Source organism: Salvelinus sp. IW2-2015, linkage group LG11, assembly GCF_002910315.2.
Source record: "Salvelinus sp. IW2-2015 linkage group LG11, ASM291031v2, whole genome shotgun sequence".
NCBI classification, from domain to species: Eukaryota; Metazoa; Chordata; class Actinopteri; order Salmoniformes; family Salmonidae; genus Salvelinus; species Salvelinus sp. IW2-2015.
The window spans coordinates 49,054,175-49,065,165 of NC_036851.1; the positions used below are offsets into that span (position 1 = coordinate 49,054,175).

The 10,991-nt window shown below is 40.2% G+C and overlaps 1 protein-coding gene across 1 annotated transcript in view; it reads right to left on the bottom strand.

Moving 5' to 3' along the window:
* Positions 1-8,830, bottom strand: part of ctsa (cathepsin A) — a 32,399-nt gene extending 23,569 nt beyond the window's left edge. The window contains exons 1-6 of the mRNA XM_023997328.2: positions 8,735-8,830; positions 8,362-8,522; positions 7,966-8,077; positions 7,169-7,219; positions 6,486-6,572; positions 5,938-6,093 (exon numbers count right to left, since the gene is read on the bottom strand). Coding sequence (XP_023853096.1) covers positions 5,938-6,093; positions 6,486-6,572; positions 7,169-7,219; positions 7,966-8,077; positions 8,362-8,522 — 567 coding nt within the window. The 5' untranslated portion in view covers positions 8,735-8,830. The remainder of the gene's footprint in view (positions 1-5,937; positions 6,094-6,485; positions 6,573-7,168; positions 7,220-7,965; positions 8,078-8,361; positions 8,523-8,734) is intronic.
* Positions 8,831-10,991: the final 2,161 nt, after the last annotated feature.

Genomic DNA, 10,991 nt, shown 5'->3' on the forward strand with positions numbered 1-10,991 from the left:
GTCTGGAACCATTGTATTACCCCTCTGATGTTGCATGAATCTTGACCTAGTATATGACCTAGAGGCTCACTCCCCTCCGTGAGCTTGTCCAGGAGAGGGTGTATTTGAGATGGGAGTATCTAGAATTGACATGCCATTGGATGAGGTAATGTTTTGGTACTAGGAAGTACCAAGAACGAGAAGTAGAACCTCGTCTAAGAGACCAAACTGAACGATAATTTATAGCTAATGCTATCTGGCTATGGTATACTCCTCTTTCAAGTAAAAGGCCCTTTGTGAAGTTCCTAAAATCTGTGGTTCGTCATGTGAGGAGAGGGGTGTATCTTGGCTATAAAAGATACTAAGTATTATTTTGTAAGCACTCAGAATTCATTTATAGACACAGAATTGATCTGAGAGTCAAAGGCTATGGTGAAGCTCATATAATTAAAGATGGACTTTAAAATATAACTGACTTGTGTGGTTTGTAAACTCTCCTCATTTAGTAATACAGGAAATTACCACGTCAGACACCTAGGTATTTCAAGTTGTCCACATATTCTAAGTCAGAACCTTCCAGAGTAGTGATGCTAGTCGGGCGCGGGCAGCGATCGGTTGAAGAGCATGCATTTAGTTTTACTAGCATTTAAAAGCAGTTGGAAGCCACATGTTGTATGGCATTGAAGCTCATTTCAAGGTTTGTTAAGTGTCAGATGTATACAGAATGGTGTCTGCGTAAATGTGGATCAGAGAAACACCCGCAGCAAGAGCGGCATTGATATACAGAGAAAGAGTCAGCCCACGAATTGAACCCTGTGGCAACCCTATAGAGACTGCCAGAGATCCGGACAACGTTCCAGCTAGGTCGATATACAGAATTCTAACGTTTCTGCGCGATATTCTAAAAATACCTGTATCGCAAGAAGCGAGGTTATGAGCATTTGTCCGTGTGTTCTGATGTATTTTTAGTCTTGTTTACGTCGCGCTGCACCTTCCAATTTATACCCGAGATCAGTATATAACGAGATGCACCTCTGCCCTAAAAATGAGAATCGTTATCAAAAGGCAGGCGACAATTTTAAATAAGCCCATTGGACAGATTTTAGAGGGAAACCTCACTTTGCCTCTAAGGTATACACACCAAGCCCCTCCCCCTGCCACTCACACCAACAAAGTTGCAAGATCATCTCTGACAAGCCGTTAACTTGGGCCAACAGAAACGGTCATATGGAAAGGCTAAGATGCTTTTCAAACAGTTGGAGACATACAGGTGTGTTCCTGATGGGTTCMGACTTCTAAACTAATATCCTTATTCAGGTCACTGTGGGATAGAGGGGGATTGCAGAACATTTATATTCTGTCATAACATGTTAGACATCAYGTATCCTATGGAAAGGTGAAGGGCCACAGTCTAGTTTCATTGTTAGATTGTAATACTTGATACACCAGAAGTTAATGTTACATGTAGGAGGAATGTATATGGTGGGGTCAATTAAGGATGGATATGAGCTAGGAGCTTGGAATGTTACTGAGTAAGGCAATCACATGGTTGCAGTCACTGATAAGGTTGGAGACCTGTGGATTAGTGAGGAATGGGGACTGAGGTCAGGTCACATTAAGGGAGAAGGAGCAGTTTATTACCCACATCACTACATTTCCTGCCTAGCAATAAAGATGTAATGTTTAGAGGGAAGGAGGAGACTTCACCTAAAGTAGGGTGTGTGTACAGACACTGGCTGGTGGGAAAATCTGTCAGTTTCAGCCATTGGAACTGTTGGGTGAATAAACTTGGTTTGAGCTTTTCATAYCTGTCTGTCAGGTTCTAAATAACCTGAAAAACAATTAAACTGTTGAACTTGTTAGCTAGCAAATATATCCAAGTTAACTAAACTTGAAATATAAAGATTAGTTGGCAAACCACTAGCACATGGGCTTGATGATTAGACGTTAGTTTTCTATAGCCTAATGCCCACTACAATAAGTTAAGGTGCATTATGCATGCTTCTAGTTATATTTGTAACAAAGGGCATTTTCATAGACAGACTTGAAAGCCAGATAGTCAGTTAAATTAGCAGGTCTTATAGCAGTTATTATATTTAGGCTAGGTATAATTTAACAAGCCCTGAATTCATTAGATTATTGCTGACTGCTTGAAATGCAGTGTATTTGACTTTTAAAATTATACAAAGCTTATTTAGAGTAGACATGATTTTTAGGCCATGGCATTAGAGCTTGTGGGGGGGTAAACATTTTTTTTTTTAAATGGCGGTCTAGACAGCTGCCCTGGGGAATTCCTGATTTTACCTGGATTATGTTTAGAGGCTACCATTAAGGTACCTATACAAAATATAGCAGGAGTGGAAAGCCATACGACTTTTTCCATCAGACCAATAATGTCAAWCGCTGCACTGAAGTCTAACAGCCCCCACAATCTTTTACATCATTCGTGTAAGTCCTGTGCTTGTTGAATGTCATTCCCTATAAGCATGCTCAAGTCTTGTCAATTGGTTTACTGTGAATTAGCATTGTATCTAGTCAGACAATATTTCCAAAAGGTTGGTAACAGGCTGATTGGTCAGCCATCTGAACCGGTAAAGGGGGCTATACCATTCTTGGGTAGCAGAATGACTTACTTTCCCTCCAGGCTTTAGGACACACTTTCTAGTAAGGTTAAAATTGAAGTAAAGCATAGCAATTTCGTCCCCTATTATGCACAGTAATTTTCCAGCCAAGTTGTCAGACCACGGTGGCTTGTCATAGACAGAACTTTCACCTCGTCCACACTTGTCTTTCATAATTTGGTCAGAGTCCTCAGACCTTCACTTGTTACTTTACACCCTTAATCTAAAATGTATTTAAATTGTTATTCCCCCTCAATCCACACAACACCCAATGACGACAAAGCAAAAACAAGTTCAGAAATGTTTGCAAAAGTACTACAAATCAACTGAAATATCACATTCCCATAAGCATAGACCCTTTACTTAGTACTTTGTTGAAGCACCTTTGGCAGCAATTACAACCGGGGTATGACATTACAATTACATTTCTTGGGTATGACACAAGCTTGACACACCTGTATTTGGGGAGTCTCCCATTCTTCTCTCCAGATCCTCTCAAGCTCTGTCAGGTTGGATGGGGAGCTTTGCAGCACAGCTATTTTCAGGTCTCTTTGATAGGGGTTCAAGTCCGGGCTCTGGCTGGGCCACTCAAGGACATTCAGAGACTTGTCKCTAAGCCGCTCCTGCGTCGTCTTGCCTGTGTGCTTAGGGTCGTTGTCCTGTTGGAAGGTGAACCGTCACCCCAGTKTGAGGTCCCGACTGCTCTGGAGCAGGTTCTTATCATGGATTAATTTTTACATCAGAACAGAAAATCTTGTTTCTCATTGTTTCAGAGTCCTTTAAATGCCTTTTGGCAAACTCCAAGCAGGCTGTCATATGCCTTTTACTGAGTGGCTTCCGTCTGGCAACTACCATAAAGGCCTAATTGGTGGAGTGCTGCAGAGGTTGTCCTTCTGTAAGGTTCTCCCATCTCCACAGKGGAACTCTGGAGCTCTGTCAGACGCACCATCGGGTTCTTTGTCACCTACCTGACAAAGACGGGCAGCCAGCTCTCGGAAGAGTCTTGGTGGTTCCAAACTTCTTCCATTTAAGACTGATGGGGTCCACTGTTCTTGGGGACCTTCAATACTGCAGAAGTGTTTTTCTGGGACCCTTCCCCAGATCTGTAACGTGACACAATCCTGTCTCGGAGCTCTACGGACAATTCCTTCAACCTCATAGCTTGGTTTTTGCTCTGACATGCACCATCAACTYTGGGACCTTATAGACAGATGTGCCTTTCCAAATCCTGTCCAATCAAATGAATTTACCACAGGTAGACTACAATCAAGTTGTAGAAACATCTGAAGGATGAGAAATGGAAACAGGACGCACCTGAGCTCAATTTATAGTCTAATAGCCAAGGGTCTGAACATTTTTTTATTTTTTTTATTTTTTTAGAAATACATTTACAAAAACCTGTTTTTGCTTGGTATTACAGGGTATTGTGTGTAGATTAAAAAAACATTCAATCAATTTTAGAATTAAGCTATAACATAGCAAAATGTGGGACAAGTCAAAGGGTTTGAATACAATATACTTGATGTAGTGCTGGCCGGTCGCTGGCATGTCATGCCGAAATTTGCTAATCTCGCCAATGAAAACCATGGGTTGTGATTAATGAGCCAAAGTTTCATTCAAGGTGCTCCAATGCTTTTTACTATGATTTCTTAGTTTAGTATAATTACTTGTTTCTTCCGTTTAGTCACATGATCTATTTGCCAATCAGTTGTGTTGCCACTTATTGCCATACCTTTCGCCTCATCCCGCAACCATACAATTTTCTAATTCCTCAGGGATTGAACAGCTTAGTCACTTTCTAAAATGGATGCATGCTTATTAGTAACTGGAATAAGCAATTTCATAAGTGTCAAGTGCACATCTGGTTGCGCCTCATTACACACTCCTGTACATAGCCCATCTATAATTTAGCCCAAACTACTACCTCTTTACCTACTGTATTTATTTAGCTCCTTTGCACCCCATTATTTCTATCTCTACTTTGCACATTCTTCCACTGCAAACCAACCATTCCAGTGTTTACTTGCTATATTGTATTTACTTCGCCACCATGGCCTTATTTTTATTTTTATTTAGTTATATATATATATATTTTGTTTGCCTTCACCTCCCTTATCTCACCTCACTTGCTCACATTGTATATAGACTTATTTTTCACTGTATTATTGACTGTGTTTYTTTTACTCCATGTGTAACTATGTGTTGTGTGTCGAACTGCTTTGCTTTATCTTGGCCAGGTCGCAATTGTAAATGAGAACGTGTTCTCAATTTGCCTACCTGGTTAAATAAAGGTGAAATAAAAAAWAWAAWAAATAAAAACACCAGCAAATATTCTTTACAACATAAGAGTCCCTAGAAAACATATGTTTTCTTCTACACTATATTAGGCCCAGCCTTTGGTTTTCCTAGCTATGGCTATTATATTGTGATCAATACATCCTATGAACATGGACACTGCTTTAAAGCTAAAGATGTGATCAATACAATATTTCATTCCTGTYCTCTTTGTAACTACCCTGGTAGGATGACTGAACCAGGTTGGAGGCACTGGTTACAGTTTGAAGCTTTTTCTTGAGTGGGCAGCTTGATGAAAGCCAGTCAATATTGAAAGCACCCAGAAAATAAACCTCTGGATAATGTTTGAAATGCCTGATAATGAGATAAACTGTTAGCACTTGGTGGTCTATAGCAACTCCGCACCATAATGAGCTATAGGGGAGGCAGATTAACCTGTTGCCATTAAACTGCAACAGTATTTAAAATGATCGTCTAAGCTTCACATTAATGTGGTTATGAATAGACAGCATGATTTGGAGACCTGAAAATGTATCTATGAAATAGCCTACATTAGCCTGGAGGAAAAACATTACCATCCATTCTTACTTGAGGATTTAGGTGAAAATGTACCACAACCTAAACTGCTATTACAATGACAATTTTAAATGCAGTGGTGCGCATTAGGCTAAACCAAGCAGAACGCATGTCTTCAAAGACCAGTGTTAAAAAAACCATACAATGCAACAACTGTCAATGGGGGTAGACGTAGCCAGTAGACGTTTCCAAACATACAACTTGATCGCTCCCTTCTACCCATGGTAACTCAACCTCCTAGATCAGGAGGGACTGGATTGACAGGCATTAGTGAAGCCAGCTCAACCTTGCACTCAAATAGGCCAACCACTATGGATTTTACTCAATCCATTTATTCTGATTTGGCAGGGGACGAGAGACTTACTAAAGGGAAGAAGTCCTACAGATGCAMCCCAGTCCCCATTGAGTGCCCTACTTTTCCCCATGGGATAGGGTGGCATTTGGGATTGCAGGCCATCTTTCTCACCTGCAGGTTCATGCTGGCGTCCTCCATCACTCTCTCTGCCAGGGTGGGGATGTAGATGCCGCCGTAGCTCTCGCCCGTCAGGAAGAACTCATTCTTGATGTACTCTGGGAAGGCTTTGAAGAACTCTTTCAATGCCAGGTAGTTATTCATGGACACCTAGAGAAAKCAATATAGAACTCCATGAGCTTGTGTACAGTCCCAGCAGTAACTCCATTCATAGCACATAGCTATCGGATATTCATAATGCACAAGTCACCATTTGGCTTTATGTGCCAGTCTTGATGGGTGGTCCTGTGAGGCTCAGTTGGTAAAGGGTCGCAGGATGAATTGCAGTTAGTGTCACCAATACAATAGTGTGGCCATACATTTTTTGTAAGTCACATTGGATAAAAGCATCTGATAAATGGCTTTACATTAGGTTATTTAAAAATCAGTGGCAACGAGCAATCCCAGTGAAGTCACAAGTCAATTGGGTCCTGGGTTCCTCAACATATCTCCTAACTTGTTAATCAGTGGTTTTTCAGGTACCGTGCATATTGATAACTCACCTCAGTGTCATTGGTGGTGTAGTTGCTATCGTCTGAGTATGAAAATCCAACACCTGCTGGGGACTCCAGGTACAGCACGTTGGCAATCTAGAAACACCACACCTGCTATAATTCTTCAATGTGTATAAATGGAGCACTGACACCCACTGGAATGGTTAAGACAACTCAATCAAGGGTTTTTATTTTTACTATTTTCCACATTGTAGAAAAGTCATCAAAACTATGAAATAACCTAGTAACCAAAAAAAAGTGTCCAACAATTGAGACGGTTTGGGATTAGTTGGACTGTAGAGTGAAGGGAAAGCAGCCAACAAGTGCTCAGAATTTTTGTGAACTCCTTCAATGCTGTTGGAAAAGCATTCCAGGTGAAGCTGGTTGAGAGAACACCTGCAAAGCTGTCAAGGGTGGCTACTTTGGAGAATTTTTGTAATTTTTTTATAGATTTGTTGAACACTTGATTACGTCATAGTTGTCTTTATTATTCTACGACATAGGAAATAGTYTAAAGAAAAACCCCTGAATGAGGTGTCCAAACTTTTAACTGATACCAAGATATCTTTCTAGTGTGAGTGCCAGTCTGTGCCATCAAACAAAGGCTTGACAATTACAGCAATGACATTGTCAAGAGCACAAACAGACCTTGGACCAGGTTAGGGAAGATATGCTAGAGTAAAGAGACAAACCATGTTCCAGGAATAGGGGTTGTACTCCAGTGACATGCCATCATTCTGAATCTGAAATGAGAACATAAGACTGCGTTCAAAGACTACAGAACCACTGGCATGGCAACAACACAATACAACTTAAATGGAAGACAATGTTAATTTCAGTTTTAAGATTGCCCTCTGATCATTTACACTAGCAGGATAATTGATCTAGCAGCATTAATCTCTCATGGACAGATAATATGCATAAACCGAAGAATCTGTCACGACGGGATTGAATGCATAGGATAACAAGCAGCAGTTGCAGTGTTTGGGTTGTCATCTCTGATTATTTGGACATAGATGTGGCAAAGGCAGTACTTCAACTGCGACTGCTTTGCGCGTGTGGTGAAATTAGCGCAAGGGTTGGTGGTGCTTTGGCTGAGGGTTTCCTATTGAGAGAGATGACTTCTCACAAGTCTCAATTTTGAACAMGTATGGACCCAGAACTAAATCACAGCTGACCAAATATCCCAGAAGTAGAAGTGTAAACTGAGACTGTTATATTTAACTAGGAAAGTAAGTTAAGAACAAATTCTTATTTACAATGACAGCCTACCAAAAGGCCTCCTGCGGGGACAGAGCTGGGATTCATTCTAAACGTAGAACAAAAGCACATCACGACAAGAGCCCTAAAACAACAAAGTATGGCAGCAACAAAGCATGGTKAAATTGGGCAGAGACAAAAGCAAAAGGGCAAAAAAGGTAGAGACAACAATTAATCACTGGTAATCTAAAGTGTAAGAGGCACATAGCTTTTTTGGGGTTCTCCTTACCAAGAAAGGCCCATGTTCTATGAGCAGACCGTCAAGGGAGCTGCAGCCAGGGCCACCATTCAGCCACAGAACCACTGGGCTGGCAGCTGGATCCTTCTGAGACTCCACAAACCTGCATGACAGGTTCACATGAATGGAAGCGGTGTAGGACGTGGTACCCACATGAAGTCTATAGACATTAACTTGAGGAACTGATCAAATATAAACTACTGTCAAATGAAGCTGTGTACATGGTTTAAATATTTCCTCATACAAACCAAGACACTTCCTCATTGCTAAAGTCATGTGTCCTACACATAAAATGCTCCCTTCAGGTTTGAAATACATATGTAGCAAAGTAAATTAGTAGGACACTACTAGGCCATTATAATGGTTAAGAGACGGCTACCCACTCACCAGTAGTGAAGGTGTTTGTTGTCGGCCACATTGAAGTATCCCGAATACTGTTTGAAGTTAGGCTGCTTTTGAAGCCCAGGGAGAAACTTTATTTCATCCGCTTCAGGTGCGCCGAGTGTCCCCAAGGCTCCGAACAGCAGGGTCAACACCAAATTATACATCTGGGAGTAAAATTAACTGACATTTTAACCAGTTTACTAGTAACAAGTTATGACATGTCTAGACTTGAAAGACAATTTAACGTTAACGTTAGCTAGTTAAAGTCCGAGAAGATGTCAACAGTGATTGCAACAGGCTAGCCAAGGTTTAAGTAAACGGGTATTTGAGTTCACTGCATTTTTAATGCGCGGGATGAACCAACACTGGCACTTACCTTTTTCGTCGAATTAGGCCGTAGGTACCTACAAAACAGCTACAATACTTATGCACTCACAGATCACGGAAGGAGTAGTCATGTGTTCACTTTTGCGGCTGGAGCTCGTGATGAGCTGGTCACATGACAACGCATTAACGCGCTTCAAATTGCGCAGACGTTTGGCCTCACATGGTTGTCGGTAGTTACCACAGCCACAAAGTCAAKATTGGCTAGAGTGTAAAAATTCATGAAAAAAAGTTAGGGTTAGGCATAAGGTTAGCAGTGTGGTGTTGTGGGTGAAATTACAAGATTACATTATAATACTGTTATTGCATCAAATGGTTGTTTTATGCAACAGAACAGGGTTCTTATAACTTGTGTCTGTGTGATCTGAGAGGAGCTTTTGAGATAATTGATTTATGCCATAGAATGAGTTGATGTTTCTATGCTGTGAGGTACCAGTGATGAGATGGGAACCTTGTCTTAGGGGATAAACTCTGGTTTCCTTACTAAGGCTATCTGGCTGGGGATACTCCTTTCTCATATATAAAGTCTCACCTTGTGACCCATTCCATACATCTGTTGTTTGTCATGACCATTCAGGAGGATGCACTTTGCTATAAAATGCTGTGGCTCAAATCCGCTCGTTGACCTCTCAACTAATCATCTAAGGGTAGTTCGGCGACCAGCTTCATTATTGCAATAATTCATCAATGTTATTTATACGCTTTGAATAAAGTAATATCCTGATTGGTGATTGACCTTGTCTCTCCTCATTATTGATTAGAATTTCCACGACATTGGTTAGGCTTAAAATTGTAGAAATAGGCAGAGTTTGTGACTTTGTGGCTGTGGTAAACCGCAGTAAAGTTTTCATTTTGGATATTGGTTTGATATTTGGAGTTTGCTCATCAGTACAGCTTCGACGGAATGATTAGGATGATTAGGATGATATATCTAGAATCAGATGATGTCAGAGAACAAGGTACAGCCTTTTTCTCTATTCTGTTCCATTTAAAAAAAAGTGACTTTACATTGATTTCAATGGGGGAATATTATSCACTGACAACTAAGGGACCATGTGCAATCATGGGGCTGCAGGTAGCCGAGTGGTTAGAGCGTTGAACTAATAACCGGAAGAATGCAAAAACGAATCTCCTGAGCTGACAAGGTAAAAATCTGTTGTTCTGCCCCTGAACAAGGCAGTTAACCCACTGTTCCTAGGCCGTCATTGAAAATAAGAATTTGTTCTTAACTGACTTGCCTAGTTAATAAATAAAGGTAAAAAATCATTTWTTTTTTTTACAGCAGAAAAAATGAATTTTTTCCCTAAATTAAATGAGCTATACATCTTAAACTTACTTTATGTTTTTTTACCACAACAATTACATTTTAAAATTGTAACTTGTTTATTTTTAATGGATTTTATGTAATAATACGAGCTCAACAAACATAAATAGACCTATGATCTTTCTCACTCCTACCCAAACTACTGTAGCCTACTTGCATGACCTAGACTAGCGAGCTAAAAATCACTTGTAGTCACTGATGTCCCTTATCCATGATACACCAATAAGAATTCCCATTTTAAAGTTCCCTGATTATAAAAATAATAGTTAATGTCATAATTATCATTTTGAAAGACTTCCGATCCACATGTGCTAGAGATCTACAGACAAGTGCAGTGTGTTCCCTGACCTCTTAACAAAGCGATTTAGTTTTTAAAAATTCCTCCCCTTTTTTTTCTCCCCATTTTTCCTATTATAGTTGTAGTTATTAGTTCACATACAGAGCTAATTTTCTATAGCTTCCAGTCCAAATGTCATATACATCTAAAACCATGGCAGGTAGCCTAGTGGCTAGAGCGTTGGGCCAGTAACCGTAAAGGTTGCTTGATCAAATCCCCAAGCTGATAAGTTAAAAATCTGTCTTTCTGCACCTGAACAAGGCAGTTAACCCACTGTTCCTATGCTGTCATTGTAAATAAGAATTTGTTCTCAACTGACTTGCCTAGTTCAATTTAAAAAAATGTTACCTCTCACCTCTCCAAAGTACACCCATTGGAATTGCAATTATTTATTTAACTGATTTTACATGAATATTTCCTGTGATAGGACAAGTGTTCAATATTTCACCGTCCATATGAGCTACAGATCTACAGATACGTGTGGTGGGTTCCTTTACTTCTCTTGTAAAAGGTACACCTTTTATTTTCTCAAAATTCCTCCCCTTTGATTTTCTAAAATAATGTCTCCTATTACAGCTGTGGATATTA